Source organism: Nicotiana tabacum, chromosome 6, assembly GCF_000715075.1.
Source record: "Nicotiana tabacum cultivar K326 chromosome 6, ASM71507v2, whole genome shotgun sequence".
Taxonomy (NCBI): domain Eukaryota; kingdom Viridiplantae; phylum Streptophyta; class Magnoliopsida; order Solanales; family Solanaceae; genus Nicotiana; species Nicotiana tabacum.
The window spans coordinates 218,187,103-218,205,827 of NC_134085.1; the positions used below are offsets into that span (position 1 = coordinate 218,187,103).

Consider the following 18,725-nt stretch of genomic DNA (forward strand, 5'->3'; position numbering starts at 1 on the left):
TTTATTAGGTGTTGCTACTTGTTATTCGGAATTTACATTTCTAGATTACGTATATTGTGGATCGTGAAGTTGCTATTTAGTTCAACCGGCTACCAGCTCTAGAGCTGAAGCTTACAAACAAAGTTGAAGTTCGATAGTTGAAGTTCGATAGTTAAAAAACAAAAACTTCAGAGCTCTAGAGCTAAAGCTTACAAACAAAAACTTCAGCTCTAGAGCTGAAGTTCGACAGTTACAAAACAAAAACTTTAGCTCTAGAGCTGAACTTTAGGCCCGACTACTAGAATGCTGAAGTTTTGGGCGATTGCCTTTGCTACTTCAGCCCCGTATGCTGAAGTTATGCGAAAAAGTGAGTACGCTTGCAATTTTTTTGCAAAGCGGACACAAGTTAAAACGTGACACAAAAAGCGGGTATAGATGCAAATGCCCCGAGTATCGGGCCCAATTCAAGCACCTCAATCTTTTTTTCACTTAATTATGAATAATTTATTAATTTATACTTAACATATGTTAAACCATTCTAAGAACACTCCAATATTATAATACAACACTTATAATTCCTAGTAAAGATTTACGATCAAAGGATTTTTTTTTATTTTTTTTAAAGAACTAAACAATACAGGAAACATTAGGTTCCCAGATTTAAATTTGCACACCAATAAAATAATACGTTTTAACTGATTAATATTAGCTCCTTAAATTACATTTAATAGAGTTTTACATCACGTAAGTTCTTTTTTTTTTTTTTTGTAGCTAACCATTTTTGTATCAATCACCAATGTAACTGTACAAAACCATAGCAAAGCTTATACAGCTTAAAAGACAAGACAAAAACCTACACTACAAGTTGAGAGGCTGATAAGATTAGAATTTGTTTTATGACACGTAATTTACAACGCGGTTTGGGTCAATTCAAGCTCTAGCCCATGGCTGATTTGGTAACGCCGGCACAGATATGCACAAATATCCTATCTGCCCCTACAATTCATAAACAGAATTCCTGAATCGAGTTTAATGGAATAATGAGTTTTTTCTTCACCTTATGACAACAAACCAGAATTCTCGTAGAGAACAAACAAATATCCGAGATTAAACTGACCAACATGTGTGATTTGATTAAGGTTTACATATATGAGAGGTATATAGCATCCATTACAGCCTAGTACCGTTGGAAAAATAACCCACACAAATAATATTCATGGTACACAATTGTAATAAATGCGGATTACTAAAATACAGTAACCAACGGTAATAATAAGAGAAACAAGGACACAAAAAATTTTACGTGAAAAACCCTTCTGAATAAGGGGAAAATCACGGCACGACAGGAACAATTGATTTCACTATAGCAAGGATTTTACACTTTGTGGTGCCGAGTAAAATACTCCAAAACTACTACACACTCAAAAGAAAAAACTCTCTTTTAATTTTTTTCACCTCACTACAATACTGCTCAAACTCTCTATATTTTTCCTCACAGAGTATTTTTCTTCTTACTCTGTAAAATCTCTCTTACTCTATCTGTTTGGTGTGTCTTTCAACTGAGAGCAAGGTCAAGTATTACATTGTGAAGCCAGGGAATGATCTACCGTAAAATCCTCCTTACTATTTATTTTAGTTGGCTTGACATTTCAAAGCCAAAGGAAGTTGTCTTCCTTTCACATGGGATGGACCCATCAAATCTCCCTCTCCAGTCTCATGCACCTGAAGGAGGTATCTCTAATTTTTCATATAGAGCTCATTCTCACAAGTTCTTTGCATAGCTCGAACTTGTCTCTTAGTATCGTCTTGGTCAACATATCCGCAGGATTTTCACTCGTGTGAATCTTTTTGACCTGTAAAGATTCGTTCTCCACTTGCTCACGAATCCAACGATATCTCACATCGATATGCTTTGTTCTTGCATGGTACATGGAGTTCTTGCTCAAGTCTATTGCACTTTGACTGTCACAATAGACGACATAGTCTTTTTGATGCAATCCAGGCTCTTGAAAAAACCGCTAGAGCCATACCATCTCAGTGCCAGCTTCTGTACCTAGAATGTACTCCAGCTTCAGTTGCTGAGAGTGCAACGCACTACTGCAATTTAGACCATGATATAGCTCCCCTGAAAAAGTAAATAGATACCTAGTAGTAGATTTTCCATTATCAGTATCACTAGACATATCAGTATATGTATAGCCCAACAAGACTGGATTTGATCTCCCAAAACACAGGCATCCATCCGAGGTTCCTTTTAGATACCTGAGTATCCACTTCACACAGCTTTGTAATATTCTTTCCCGAGATTGTCAAGAACATGCTAACAATACCGATAGCATGAACAATATTAGGTCTAGTACATACCATTGCATACATTAAGCTCCCAACGACAGATGAATACAGAACTTTAGCCGTAATTTCTTTATCTTCCTTTGTTGTAGGACACATTGTCTTGTTCAACTTCATATGACCAGCAAGAGGCATGTTAACTGATTTAGCACTCATCATGTTGAAGCGTTTAAGTACACGTTCAATATACTTCTGTTGTGACAGCAATAACTTTCTCTTTGTCCTATCTCGGATAATCTTCATTCCTAGAATTTGTCGTACTGGACTCAAATCTTTCATATCTAATGACATGGACAAATCTTCCTTCAACTTGGCAATCAACTTCTTGTCTTGACCTACAATCAGCATGTCATCCACATTAACAACAAGATGATAAAGTTATTGTTAGAGAATTTCTTATAGCATGCACATGGATCTGAAAAAGTCTTTGTGTATGTTTGACTTCTCATGAATAAGTTAAACTTCCTGCACCACTACCTTGGCGCTTGTTTCAGCCCACAAAGACTCTTTTTTAATTTGCACACCGTGTGTTTCTTTGCCTTTACTTCAGAACCTTCTGGTTGCTCCATTTAGATTTCTTCTTCCAAATCTCCATGTAGAAATGCAATTTTCACGTCCAACTGCTCCACTTCAAGATCTAGGCTAGCTGCCAAGCTCAAGATTGTTCGAATAGAAGTCATTTTAACATCGGGTGAGAAAATTTCATAAAAATCAATATATTTCTTCTATTCGAAAACTTTTACCACCTATCGAACTTCGTGTCTGACCAGCTTGCTGTTTCCATCTTTCTTGAGCTTAATAACCCACTTGCACTTGAGCGTTCTTATGCCTTTTGGAAGTTCAACCAATTCATATGTATCATTCTTTTGTAGAAAATTCATCTCTTCTTGTATGACTTCCATCCATTAGATTTGTTAGATAGCACCTCCTTGAAATTCTCTGGCTCCCCCTCATCAGTAACGAGGATATACTCTGAAGAAGGATACCTCCTGGACTCTACCTTCTCTCTTTCGTATCTTCTTAAAGGTTGTTGTCCTGGTTGTTGTCCTTGTTGTTTCTCTTCTTCTTTGTCTTGTGGGATAGAATGCTCCCCCTGCTTATTAACCTCTCCATCTACACCTTCCATGTGTCATTCTTCACATGTGGAAGGATAACATACATGTACAGTAAGAGTAATAACAAAGTCAGTGACTGTACCATTATCATTTTTGTCTTTGTTGATTGATCACCATCAATCCCGACCACATCTTCTCTGAAGATCACCTTTCTGCTTCTGATGATCTTCTTCCTTTCTAGGCTCACAATCTGTAATCGAACTTTTCATCTCCATATCCGATGAAGATACATGGAATAGCTTTGTCATCCAACTTCATTCTCTGCTCCTTTGGTACTGATGGACTCAGGTAACAGGTTGTGCGAGCTGCTTCACACCAAAATGACTTAGGTAGTTTTGCCATTTTGTGCATACTTCTCACTTTTCGACAATGGTGCGAATCACCCTTTCAGCTACACCATGGTGTTGTGGGATTCCAGGAACTGTCTTCTCTTGTCTGATTCCATGGCTTGAGCAGTACTTTTCAAACTCCTTTGAAGTATACTCTCCTCCATTGTCCGTCCTGAGACGCTTCAATTTTTGACCTATCTCCCTTTCTATCAGAGTATGGAATTTCTGAAAAACTTGAAATATACTGGTCTTTTGTTCGACAAAAATAAACCCACAATTTCCGTGAAGCATCATCAATAAATGTGAGAAAATATTGGTTACCTCCCATTGATTCTACATCTATTGGACCACAAACATCAGAATATACTAAATCAAGTATATTCGATTTTCTTCCACGAGTTGCTTGAAACGATACCCTATGTTGTCTTTCAAATAAATAACAATTCACAGTTGTACCTTTTGCAAATGAGATAAGTGACTTCTTGGATAGGATCTGCAATCCCTTCTCACTCATATGGCCCAATCCCCGGTGCCATAAATCTGCAGGCAACTCACATACCATATGTAATCCACCTTCACATATCTTAGTGGTTGTCTTGTACGTCGTGTAGGGAGCAACTCCTTTAGCAATCACTAATGATCCCTTGGTAAGTTTCCACTTCTTTTTGCGAGTGATTCTCATACCCGTCTCGATCTAGAGCGATCCCTGAAATCAAATTCATTCACAAATCCGGTACGTGTCGCGTATCTTTTAAAACTAATGTGTATCCGACATTTGTCTTGATACAAATGTCGCTAATTCCCACAATCTTTGAGTGACTGGTATTTCCCATCTTGACCATCCAAAGTCTCCTTTGTACCTACAGAAGAATTCTCTTACCGATGTGGCATGGTAGGATGTTGTTGTCAACCACCCATTCTGACTCTTGATTTGCTAAGTGCACGCATTCTTCCTCCTTGTGAACGAAGAGAACCACTGAATCATTGTTTTGTACTGCAGCATTGTCATCATTTTTCTGGCCACTGCTCTCGCCTCGACCTTTCTTTGGGCATTCTCTTTTGAAGTGACCGGGTTGACCGCAACTGTAGCAATTCCTACCTTTGATCGGTTCCTGGACTTTCCACGAGCTTTAGATTTATCACGGCTACTCGATGCTCTATAAAAACTTCTTTCGCTGTTTTCCATGATAAGAGCCTGCCCCTTATTTTCGGGCTTGTCCCTCATCTTATCATTGAGTAGGATGGCTGATGTGAACTCATTTAAATCGATGGTATCTCTACCATGCAGAATGGTTGTTGCCAAATTATCATAGGAAGATGACAACGAGTTTAGAAGCATGATAGCCTTATCTACTTTAGTGATTGTTTCTCCGAGGTTTGCCAGTTGCTTGATTAATCCACTGAACATATTTAAATGGGACAAGAAATTTGTACCTTCACTCATATGGATGGCATAAAGCTGCTTTCTCATAAACAATTTGTTTGTTAAGGATTTGGACATGTATAGACTTTCCAGTCTTTTCCAAATACCACATGCACTATTTTCATCCTCAACATTATTGAGTACTTCATCGGACAAGTGCAATCTGAGTGCACTAGCCGCCTTCTTATCCATGTCTGCCCCAATCCTCAGCTTTAATAGTTTTCAACTTTGCCTCTTTTCCATCTAGTGCAATGTCCAACCCTTGTTGGATGAGTAGGTCCTTCATCCTTCTTTGCCATATGGAGAAACCATCATTATCGTTGAATCTTGTTACTTCGTATTTTACTCCTCACCTTTTTTTTCATAAAGTAAAATCAATGATAAATAATATTTCTGTGAATGAGCAAAACGTAAGATGAATGCTTGTGTTTTGGGGATCAGATCCAGTCTTGTTGGGCTATACAAATGCTGATATGGCCAGTGATAATGATAATAGAAAATCCACTACTGGATATCTATTTACTTTTTAGGGAGAGTTATATCATCGCAGTCTAAATTAAAGAAGTGCATTGCACTTTCAACAACTGAAGCGGAGTACATTATTGGTACTGAAGCTAGCAAGGAAATGATATGGCTCAAGCGATTTCTTCAAAAGCTTGGATTGCATCAGAAGGAGTATGTCGTCTATTGTACAGTCAAAATGCAATAGACTTGAGCAAGAACTCCATGTGCCATGCAAGAACAAAGCATATCGATGTAAGATATCATTGGATTCGTGAGCAAGTGGAGAACGTATCTTTGCAGGTCAAAAAGATACACACGAGTGAAAAGCTTACAGATATACAGACCAAGACGATACCAAGAGACAAGTTCGAGCTATGCAAAAAAACTTGTCAGAATAAGCTCTATATGAAAAATTGGAGATACCTCCTTCAAGTGCATATGGGACTGGAGGGGGAGATTTGATGGGTCAATCCCATATGTAACGAAGACAACTTCCTTTGACTTTGAAATGTCAAGCCAATTAAACGAATAATAAGGAAGATTTTACGGCAGATCATTCCTTGGTTTCACAATGTAATCCAAGCTTTGATACCAATTGTTGGAAAAATAGCCCCCACAAAATAATATTCATGGTATACAATTGTACTAGATGAGGATTATTAAAATACAGTAATCAACGGTAATAATAAGAGAAATAAGGACACTTTGATTTTTACGTGAAAAATTCTTCTAAATAAGGGAAAAACTACGGCCCAAGAGGAGCAACTGATTTCACTATAGCAAGGATTTTACACTTTGTGGTACTGAGTAAAATATTCCAAAACCACTACACTCAAAAGAAATAACCCTCTTTTGATTTTTTCAACTCATTACAATACGGTTCGAGCTCTCCATATTTTTCCTCATAGAGTATTTTTCTTCTTACCCTGTGAACTCTCTTACTCTATCTGTTTGGTGTGCCTTTCAACTGAGAGCAAGCACCTATTTATAACGGGTAGAATTGATTCTGTGATGTCATGTTAATGGCAAAAGTCAAATATTACATTGTGAAGCCAAGGAATGATCTGCCGTAAAATCTTCCTCGTTATTCATTTAATTGGCTTGACATTTCAAAGCCAAAGGAAGTCTTCTTCCTTTCACATGGGATGGACCCATCAAGTAGTAACTAAAGAGATAAACCAAATTCTAAACCAACAGCCAATAGATAACATCACTTTTGGACGAAAAACCCCCGCCAAAACAGGTATACAAGATTTCATACTTTGTAAATCTTTGGGGGGGGGGGGGGGGGTATCTAGCTGAAAACATTAAAAAGAAAGTCTATGTCTTTAGGGGAAAAAAAGAAGAGAACGACTTCAATGTAACATTTACGCAATCAAATACCCTGACTGAAAATGGAACCTACAACAACATTGGCTAACAAATACAAGGTGACATTACTGTATTTGGAGATTTCTCTGGTTAACTGACCTAGGTGACACAGCTTTGAACTTCCAAAGAGAGCTATCATCTATTACCTTTCCCATATACCTATCATGATGGCTAGGAAGTATAGAATAAACTATAAAGGGGAAGAAAAAACAGAGATGCTATATCGCTGCAACCCTAGGGGGAAACTTTTTTGCCATGTCTCCAAACAAATGGTTGTCAGAAAGTCCGCAAAAGAAGCAGTGACAAATCCTGCAGATGTTTCTTGTAAACCCAAATGCAGCTTTGGACGATGAAAAAAAAACATTTGGGCTCGTGTCCTCGGAATTTCTAGCAAGAGAATGCATTACAAATATAGATAGGTATTGACACTGATTTCAAAGGCAAACGAACAGAATACGAAGTCAAAATCTGGGTACTCCTAATATTTCACCAAGTACAAGCATTGGCTAATCTGAGCTATGCAACATATAAATTGTTTTGACGGAGACATAATATCCCATCAGTAAGCAAGGACTAAGAATCCAGTTAGTTTTATATTCCTTTAATTAATATTACTGGATCTACTTATCCAAAAAGGAAAGGAGCAAAATTACTGAATCCTTATGGTGTTCAGTGCAAAAGCTGTTTCAGACATTGGATCACAGTCCTAAATTAGTACGCATTCAGTGATTAAACCAAACAAAATCAATACGCGGGCACATTATTCCAAGGAGATAAGGTCATGCCATGTTCTGATATCAAATCAACAATAACCTAAGTTGCTCGGACTCGGGTGAGGGTGTCCGAATCCGATACGGGTGCGGATCTAAAGGCCGGATCCTTCATGATCTGAATTTTAAGATTGGGGGGTATACAGGGGCGAAGCTAATACGACATATAAGGTAAAATATTACTTGTTATTGATTAAAAACAGACTTTGAACACCCTTGCATAGCCCACTGGCAAAGGGTATTCAAAATTTGAACACCTTTATTGAATTTCCTGGCTTCGCCACTGGGGTATAGATCCAGGTACAAATATGGGTGCGGGGATTCGGCTAAAATAATTCACATATCTAAAAATAGAGTTATAAAAATATGTTTAAATCATGAGACATTATGTGAAAAACATACAAGGTATTCCGTGAAGGAGAAAATATTGGTCAAGAGGAAAAACCGAGAAAGAGATAAAAGTATAAGGACTGACATAGAATGATAGAAATTTCTAAATAATATGTACTCCACTTTCTTCAATTTCACCCTAGCTTTTATTTTGTTTTCCGTAATCATTGTATTTGTCCCGAATTTCTCTGTAAATTTTGGTCAAAGTACCCAAAATCAGTTGACCAGATTCGGTACGGATCCCACACCCACGTTGTGTCGACACGGGTGCTGCACCGAAAGTGAAGAGTCAGAGTAACTTAGACAATAACTATTACTACGACATAACTGTTACTATTGCGGTTTATGTCCTGATATCAAACCAACAGTAACTACTACAACTACGTAACAACTACTCCTGCTACTACTATTAAGTATGACTCACAGGCTAGTTGGGTCAGCTATATGGGTCCTCTAAATACATTATGCTCTTCTCTCCATGTTATTTTAGGTCTAACTTGTCCTCTTTTAACACTTTCTATCATTATCGCGTCACATGACCAGATTATCCCATGTGACCTTCCATTTTATCCTCTATGTGCTACTTATAATACAATATGACGTGATCATTCCACTACTTTATCCTGATACAAACCAAAAGGGCAAAATCTCCAATGTAATCAAAATAAAATAAATATAAGTATACAACTTACTAGTGTAAAATAAAGCTACAAGACTATTGCTATTGAGATACGACAAGAATAGACAGAGGTTTATTTTATTCACTTCAAGTGTGCCTTTCATAAGGCTAAGAACACCCTATTTATAGTACATATAATTACAAGAATTAACTTGATTAAGTTCAAATTTGAGGAGATTATGGAAATAAACTTACAGATTTGTGCTAATAACGTACTATGAAATATAGCTACAATTATTATGAATTATAAAATAAAGCCACAAGACTATTGCTATTGAGAGATAACAAAAATAGATAGATATAGAAGTATTACTTACTTCAAGTGTGCCTTCCATAAGGCTAAAACACCCTATCTATAAAGTGCAAAGTCTACCCCAAAGTTACACGAATTAACAAGATCATTTAATAGGTACATGTAAACAAAAGTTTCATAGAATGGACAGTGTATTTGTAACACTTACCATCTCCAGTCGTACAGTAAGCCTTGTTCTTTATCTGCATAAGAATTATCAACAAATGACTTAGCATATTACTTCGAATACTACCCAATTATGGTATTGACAAAAGGTTAGAGAAGAAAAGTACGTCGTGATTACCTACTATAGTCACAATAGTCTTCCAAATAGAACCCCGCCAAAGACAAAAGCACCAAACCATTTGTTGGACACAAATCTACATACAAAGTACAATAGATTCAAAAAGTAAGAATCCAAAAGACTAAATTTTATCAGTGACATGAATCAATTCATAGATACATTGAACTGCTTTGGATGCTATAATACTGTATTTCTAAGGATGAATTGCTTTTGATACTTTCATGTCCAAGGCAGCAGACAAATAGAAGTAAACCAGTTGACCACATATTCACAGTAACTAAAATGTAAGCATGTCTCTAATTACTATTCTATACACACTTTCTGTTGCAATCTGCACGAGATGATAGGTCAACGGTCCAAATTTGCCAAGCCAACTGGCCAGAAGCAGCTGTCAGAAATGCATAGTATGGCCATCCTGTTCAAACAAAAAAGAGTAAAATAAATTAAACTAGCAAAATATGGGAAATAAGTAACAAGGAAAATGATTGTCACAAACTGATTAGAGCTAAATAAATTAGAGAAGGAAAATACATACCAATATCAGCATTAACTCCGGAAAGAGCAAGACTGCTGATGCATGCTAATCCAAAACCACTGATCCATTCTTTTGTGGAATCTCCAAATCTCAAGGCTGTAGACTTGACACCCACTTTGAGATCGTCTTCTTTATCCTGAATGAACATTCACCAACATATTGACAAGAGCTGGTTTCACATAAATTGGAAAACTTCTAAGTGTCTCAGACTAGTTTAATGGGGAACACAAATCTAGATTGGTGCATCAGCTATTTAAGACACATATGCCAGATGCTATGAGGGCTTCAATTGTAGCACAAGGCAATTATGACACTACGAACCTGAAAGTCTGAAAAGCCTAATTAACATGGGTCCTTTTTTTCATTTAGACATTTCTGGAAGCCAATTTTGTATTGGCAAAGGCAGGTTTTCATGTCAATATTACCTAATACATAGAGCAGACATAAGATCTTCCAGCAAATATAAAATGTAGTCTGATACCAATAGCCTTTTTCCCAGATAACAACATTATACTAGTACTTAAAGAAGATTCAAACTAAGGATGCAGCAGCTCCTCAATTCCAATTTATCAGACACTTTTACCATTTGAAATGCCATAAAATGTTTGGTACCATCCTGTTAGTAACATTATCTATATATATATATATATATTAAAGCAAGAAAGTTACCATATATAATTGACATTATGGTTAAGCCAAGTGGCAAGCTAATAAATGTCAATAGTATATGATAACTTTATTCTATATTTGACTATTTTAGTTAAATACAAATATAATATAATATATATACACACACACACATGGAATTTGAATTAAAAGATAATTTTGAATTTATCGATAAAGTTTTAAAATTTATCTTTTTTTATCATGTTATCATACTTAATTCAGTTAAATGATCATATGCAACCATGTTAGGAACTTTTGTTATTTTTTCTAATTATTTAAATACTACTTCGCCTCTAGCAACAAAAAAAACTACTCCATATAACTATAAAACTCTTTCACATTTAAAATCCTATAAGTATAGTTCTTTGAAACACTGTAGCTGGATTTGAATAAAACGAAATTCTTTTAAAATAAATGTAATATATAGAGTACACGTCTATGTTTATCTAAATAACAAAAAAGAGTTTACAAAACCAAATAAAAATTTACTTACATATATAATAAAGTAAACATACATGCTGGAGAAAGAAAGATCACAAAATCAGTCAATATTAAAAAAAAAGTTGTTTCTTTTTTCTTCTTGAAGAATATTTGTTTGAAGAGTCAATTTGCATAAATGGACATCAAACAAATAACAAAACTTTGGCTATACAATTGCTATCATTAATTTCAATTTAGCACATTCAAGGAATTGAAGGGTATAAGCTGAAACCCCTTCATTTAGCTGTAGTCAAACCAATGTTGCAAGGGTATAATAATTTTTTTTCGTTGAAGAATATTAGTTTTGAATCATTAGATTATGTGAAAGGTTTTTTTTTTCAAACTCAACAAGAGATAAATTGGTTTCTAATTGATAGTTTCTATAGCGACTTTTAAGTGTAACAAAGAGTATATATAAAGAAAAAATTGGTATGACGTGAAATATTTTTTAAAATGTAAACAAATTATTTCGAAAAAACTCTTTACTTTTTTTAATTCAAAGATAATAAAAAGATAGGATATTTTTGAACATTAGTAGAGAATTTTAAAATTATTATAATAGAAGTTATATAATGGATAAACTCAAAAAACCGAAATCTTATGGAATATTTACATAATATCCGGCCATATTTATTGTTTACTTTTTATAGCTAATATAAGAGATGATATACCGACAACACGCGATTATACACATATTATATATGGATTATATAAATTACACATCATTCAATTTTTTAATTTAAGTGGTCGGGTGAGCATCTATTTAGGCTAATTAGACAAAGCCAAAAGAAAAATATGAAATAATTTCAATCAAAGAGTAAAAATATAATTAAAGTTCATATGTAGACAATTTTTATTAAAACTCATCCTTTTATAGTGAAATAAATTAATTTTTTGTAACAAAAGAAATAACGACATAAAAATAAGATAAGAGAAAATATATATTGAAAAAAATGTTAGAAAAATCTAAAAACGAGAAATAAAAGATGACAACAAATTTCTTCTTTATGTTTCATCTTTGTTGAGTATAAAATTTTTGAATGTTAATCTCATCGATTTCAATATTTTTTTTTCAACTCAAATACATAGATTATAAGATAAGAATATCTTAGAATATTTTTTTAATTTACTACATTATGTGTCATTTTTAAAAAATCACTATTACTAACAAACTGATATGATATTCGAATTTGAATTGGAATGCAATTTGAGTAGTTTTCATTGAGGTTAAGGCAAGTATGGTGTAGAAAAATAAACTACTTGACAATTTTAAGACAACATATGCAATGTTTTATAATAATAATCAACTAATTTAACATTTAATGATTCAAAGAACAAATTTTTTTGTATATATAGAGTATTAAAAATTCAAATTCTAGGGCTAGATATATCGATAAACTTAAAGTGGAGTCATACTGAAATAAATCCGGCTAAAGAATCATTTAATTTTTTAGATAGCCGATTAAAGTGAATTTTAAATTAAGGATAATATCTTCACTTGCATCATTACAAAGATAATCATTATTATAATATATATAAAGTTTTAAAATTTGAAATTTCAAAATAGAAATATTTTTTGAAAGATAAAATCATACCAAATAAGAGTTCAAGTCGTAGTATAAGAGTCACGTCGTAATCAAAGAATCGTTTATATCGTGCAACCTTTGTGCTTTGCCATAAATATGAGTTATTATTTCACTTTGTGGCTATTTTTAGGTTCCAATGATACCTATGAGAATAGTGCAAAAATAAAATTATCACTACGAGAATTAAGAAAATGTTACTCTTTTTCATGTACTATTTCTTAATTAATATCTGACGATTATCTATAATTATTTAGAAGGTTTAAATGTTAAAGGTTATTTACATATAATTCAAATAACTCAGATATTTAACATGGTTAATATCAAATATCAAAATGGGGTGGGATTCCTTCTTTGTCCTGAATCTTAGCCTTAACGTTGTCAATAGTGTCGGAGCTTTCAACCTCAAGGGTGATTGTTTTTCCGGTTAGGGTTTTCACGAAGATCTGCATCTGTATATACAAAAAAGGCTTCAATCATCTGATATCAACACACCAAATAAGGGTTCAAGTAGTAGTAACAGAGTTAAGTCTTATCCAAAGAGTCATTCATTGTCTCAACATTTAATTGTTTAGCCATAAATATGAGTTATTATTTTGCTTCCTGACTATTTTTAGGATCCAATGACACCGGCAAGAATGGTACAAAAAAGAAAAATAGAAGAAATAGTTAATTTTTTTCATGTAGTTAATATCAAATGATTATCTATATTTACTAAGAAAGTGTAAATTTTAAGATTATTTACATACAATCCAAATAACTTAAATATTTGACATGATTAGTGTTCGCGCATCCGCACGGGTACTAATACTAGTTTTTCAATTAAGCAACAATTTTATTGATTTGGGAAAAGCAAACTCCCATATATAAGTAGTATACCAAAAGTAGTATGTCAAAAACAGAATATGATTTCTGCAAAAGACACCCAATCTCCATTAGGAACATTATTCTATACCACATTAACACTTTTAAATTCATTTAACTATTCATAATCCACACTTTGTCGATATATTTCTCCATCATAGTACCTTTTTAAGTGTTACTTCAAATTCCTTGCAGGCTTGCACTATCGGTATAAATTATCATACACATGTCAAGTAATATCTTAACTCCATTTCCAATTAAACGCCGCCATATAAGATGGAATCGAGGGAGAATTTTGTTAATCCAGAATTTTCCTATAAGATCCTTATTTTACCTTCTCAAAAAAAATCCTATAAGATCCAATACTAATCAGATGAACCCAAAAAATATAATCCTCCAAAAAGAAAACCACTAAAGAGAAGCAAATGGGACTTATGGGAACTAAATCTCTCCCTTCCTCTCTTTCACGCGCGCGCGCACACACACATATATCCAATCTCTCTGCATCTGACACTCAAATTACATGATTGAAGCTGCCTTACACTCACAGATAGATGCTAATAACATGCAGTAAAAGGGTCACAATTTGACTGTTAAAATCTATCAAGTGGGTGAGCAATCTGAAAAAGACATAAGGTGAGGCAGCACGGGTGTAGTTGTGAGCTTGTGACAGGAAACTGAATCTTTCTGGATAGGGTTACAGGAAGTCTCGAGCACGAGGCAATAGTGTGCATGTACAGGAGACCAAGTCTCTAAGGTGCAAAGGCAATATATTGAAGTAAAACGTTTTTATATTTATGTGAAATTGTCTGGTAAACATTTCAAACTCAATTCAGTATAATATGCAGTCATATTTTAAATGATTAATAAGTACCTGATGTGCATATATTGTGTCATACACGAGCGTCCAAAACACCCCAGAGGCGTACAATGGAAGCACAACTGCAGGATCAATACTTCCTTTAATAGCAGCCCAACCTAACAAAGCTCCCCAGTTGAAAGTTAGACCAAGATAGGCTTGAGGCTGCACCAACAGATATAGACATCACCCATTCTAACCAAACTGTCGGGAAAGATTCACAGGAGCTGAGAAGAGAAATTCCTTTGGGGTTGGGGACAGTGAGAGTGAGGGAGACTGTACAGATATACTGATTTGAGAGAAGCAACGGGAACATTAGGATACATTACCCAAAATGTCAACCTCTTCATGAGGGGGTATGAGAAGACCAGCAACAGGGATGAAGCACCCAAAATGCGGCTGCAACAAGAGAGATGAATCATTAGCAATGTGAAACGTCACATAAAGCAAGAAATGCTTTCTGCATCGAAATGCAAGAAAGAGATCAAAGATACTCATAAATACCCAGTTCTCTAAATCGTGGCAAATCAGAAAATAAACCCGAAGTGATTATTTTAGCAGAATATGGGACAAACCATATATAATTCAAAAGGGGACTCCGACAAATGCACTGTCTTTAGTCCCAAATGTCTGCAACTTGCAAGAATTACTACACATTCCATACCTAGATTTTACCAAAGCAAAACTGTGATATTATTCTTATTAAGTGAATTGAAGTAAAGCCCCGGAACTGAAATTTTTTGGTTGGGGGAGAGGTCTTGGAAATGTTGCCTGATGTGAGAAAGTGGAAAAAAGAAGAGATTTGTAAACCTATGTGTTCATTACATTTTGTCATAAATAGTTTAAGATCTTTTCAACAGATACACTGGTCCTTCTTCTAAGGAGAAATGGTTTCCACATCATCAGACTCAACAAATTTATATTGCGTAATGCTCTAAAGTTTTAATAAGCATTTTTAACTTACTCAACAATATCCATTGGGTGATTAAAGAAATGGATATCCGGCAAGAAAGCATTCATCAGAATCGCAAAGTAGCATGCTATCATATAAATTTTTTAGCATGCTATCATATAAATTTTTTGTGTTTTGACAAGATCAGGATCATTCAGTTTCAGAGTCCTGTTTTTGGCAAAAAAAGCACAGCTCTTGCAGACTTCAGCAATGGCAAGATGAAACTATTTAAGCTGACTTCAAACATATAAAGAAAATTTCACTGACTTCTCTATAAAGTATAAACCATGAGACGAAAGCAGATCATATAAAACTCTTCTATGAGAACAGATAGCCATTGACTGGGTTCAGTTAATCAACTAGAATGAAACAATTAATTAAAACACTCTCAAACAGATTAAGCAAAATGCTTTCTGTGCAAAGGAAAACCTGAGAAAGAACAGAATCATGTGAAGAAAAAAAGACACAAACCTAAAATTGTTTAATTGCAAAAGAATCCCAAGACCTAATAGCAACTGGAACCCAAGGAAACAGAGCCCTTGAAAGGGTGTCAATACACCACTCGCGACTGGCCTCGACCTTGTTCTTTCCACCTGCACTGCATGAAAGCTCGCAAATATACTTAAAGCAGAAGAAAAAACTGATGTTATAAGCAAAAGGCCAAAGTCAACCAGCTTTCAGAAGGATGGTACAAGAAAGGATTATATTGTTGATGATATGAGGAGGAATCAGGGAAGAAACCAATACAAGATACTCCGATCAACTTCAGTCTCAATGACTTTTTAACTATGAACTCCTAGATGATACTAAAAGGAACTGGAAATGATTACGTATGAGAACAAGAGAGAGAAAAATAAAACAGACATAAGGTATCAACTTCAAAATTCGATGGTTAAACTATCACACTGCTACCCAATTGGAGCAGTAAAGGAACTAATTATAGCAGCCCCCATCTTGCAATGAAACGGCATAATATCAAGGGAAAGAGTAGCACCTATTTTTTCTTCCCATTAATTCCCCGTATCTCTCACCCAGCGACCAAGACAATGGAGAAGGAAGTAGCAGGCCGCATCACCTTCATTCATATCCAACATCCTCATCCTAAAGTAGCAGAAGCATTCTAGATATCAAGTCAGAAAATTGATTCTCTTTTTGTTCCCCCTCACTATTATCTTAGAGGACTGAGAAAAAGAGCACATCTTCTTATCAAGTGTTGAGCTGATGATTTTCCCTTTTTAATGGAACTAACAAATTATTCTAAACCACTACTTGGAGTTACCATATCAACTATCCAAATAAAAAAAGAGCAATAAATGAATTTTTTCTTTGGGAATGTGTAAGTGTAGTTCGACTTAAAGAACTATACAAAATCCTACTAAAGCTAAAAGGGAAAACCCAATCACCTTAGTGTCAATATCTCGATCAAGAAGATCGTTAACTGTACAACCAGCACCTCGCAAAAGCAAAGCCCCGCAACCAAATAGTGTCATCATTTTCACATCAGGAAGGCTCCCTGGCGTAGCAGCCAAAGCAATCGACCTACACATAAACCCTTAAAAGTTAAGAATGATAACAAACAGACAAGCACAAGAGTAATTAAAATACAGGGGGGGGGGGGGGAAAATGGAGTTACCACATGCAGGGCCAAGCGAGTAACCAAGTGCCAATAGGCTTATCAAGTCGGGCAAGATGAGCGTAGGGTCTAATTCTTTGGGGCAAATACGTATCAATCCAAGAAGGCTGTTTTTGTTGCTCATTCTTCTTCTCCTCTTCTGAATTAGCTAAGGTTGAAAAGTGAAGAACTTGACGGTACCCTAAAAGTTCAATTCTTGAAGAATGTGGAGAGTAATAATATGTCAAAGATTTCTTAAAATTGGAGTTGGGTATATATATATACTGATCAGAAGAAGAAGAAGATTGAAAGGGGTTGATTAACTGAGAATGAGGAGCAGTTGTGCTAGGGTTTGTTTGATCGGGAGAAGAGCAGAGGGCAGCGATAGAGGGGCGAGGGTGCCGCCGGAGGACACGAGAAGTTCGAGAAAGACGGCGGTACAATGCCATTTTTGAGCTCAAATGTAGGTACTAGGGAATGGGAATACTCATTTTCCTCCAGCAAAACTAATTTTAACTGTGTAAAAAATAAATTTACAACTTGGTTTAAAAGAAATTTATGATATATATTTTTATTTGAGGTCTATTTTTCTTGATTTTCAAGAGGGGAAGTTGTTAATGTAACTTTTTTACAATCGATTTTTTCTAATAATTTTCTTTCAATTGATAACTAGTAGTATGATCGGGCTTGGTTGAACATATTAGATCGTATTACTTTACTAAATTTCAATTGTCATCTTATTTGTCAATACGATATACCCAATAATAAAATCTCTATTAAATTAAATGGACTTATATAGTCGTCGAATAACTTTTTTGTTATGTATATTTCTTTATTATTATCCAATATTCAGTATAATTGCATTGTTAATAGAAAATTTTATTAGCATATTAGTTGTTTAATATTTTTGTTTGTTACTTTCTTTTTGTAATATAATAGAAGATATATATTTTATTTACTCTTGAAATATTTTTTTATTTTAAATTTTATTCTATTGTTCTCAATAATATTATCTGAATCTTAATGAATAAAATCTCTATTAAATTAGATGGACTTATATAGGCATCAAATAACTTTTTTGTTTTGTATTTTTTTTATTATATTATCCAATATTTAACATAATTGCATTATTAATAGAAAATTTTATTAGTATATTACGTTGATTAATATTTTTGTCTACTACTTTATTGTTGTAATATAATATAAGATATATTTTATTACTCTTGAAATATATTTTTATTTTAAATTTTATTCTATTATTCCCAACCATAGTATCTCAATTTTAATGAATAAAATCTCTATTAAATTAGACAGACTTAAATAGGCATCGAATAAATTTTTTGTTATGTATTTTTCTTTATTATATTTTTCAATATTTAGTATTATTTCATTGTTAATAGAAATTTTTATTAGCATATTTCTTTGTTTAATATTTTTGTCTGCTACTTTATTTTTGTAATATAATAAGAAGATATATATTTTATTACTCTTGAAATATTTTTTATTTTTAAATTTTATTCTATTATTCTCAATAATATTGTAAGGGTTTTAATGAATAAAATATGTATTTAATTTGAGGGACTTATATAGTCATCGAATAAAATTTTTGTTATGCATTTTATTTATTATATTATCCAATATTTAGTATAATTGCATTATTAATAAAAAC

General features: G+C 34.1%; 1 protein-coding gene across 3 annotated transcripts; it reads right to left on the reverse strand.

The window, feature by feature from the left end:
- Positions 1-790: 790 nt before the first annotated feature.
- Positions 791-17,570, reverse strand: LOC107804153 (4-hydroxybenzoate geranyltransferase 2). Of its 3 annotated transcripts, none has more exons than XM_016628004.2 (10): positions 17,078-17,570; positions 16,848-16,983; positions 15,916-16,037; positions 14,822-14,891; positions 14,508-14,657; positions 10,041-10,176; positions 9,824-9,920; positions 9,506-9,581; positions 9,371-9,404; positions 791-975 (listed from the first exon to the last, which is right to left on the reverse strand). In XM_016628004.2, the coding sequence occupies exons 1-8, from the start codon at positions 17,503-17,505 to the stop codon at positions 9,515-9,517; spliced, it is 1,206 nt and encodes a 401-aa protein (XP_016483490.1). In that variant the 5' UTR covers positions 17,506-17,570; the 3' UTR covers positions 791-975; positions 9,371-9,404; positions 9,506-9,514. The 3 variants fall into 3 exon arrangements, with proteins under 3 accessions (XP_016483490.1, XP_016483482.1, XP_016483473.1); XM_016627996.2 differs by lacking the exon at positions 791-975 and adding an exon at positions 7,828-8,500; XM_016627987.2 differs by lacking the exon at positions 791-975 and having other exon boundaries at positions 8,961-9,404; positions 17,078-17,569.
- Positions 17,571-18,725: the final 1,155 nt, after the last annotated feature.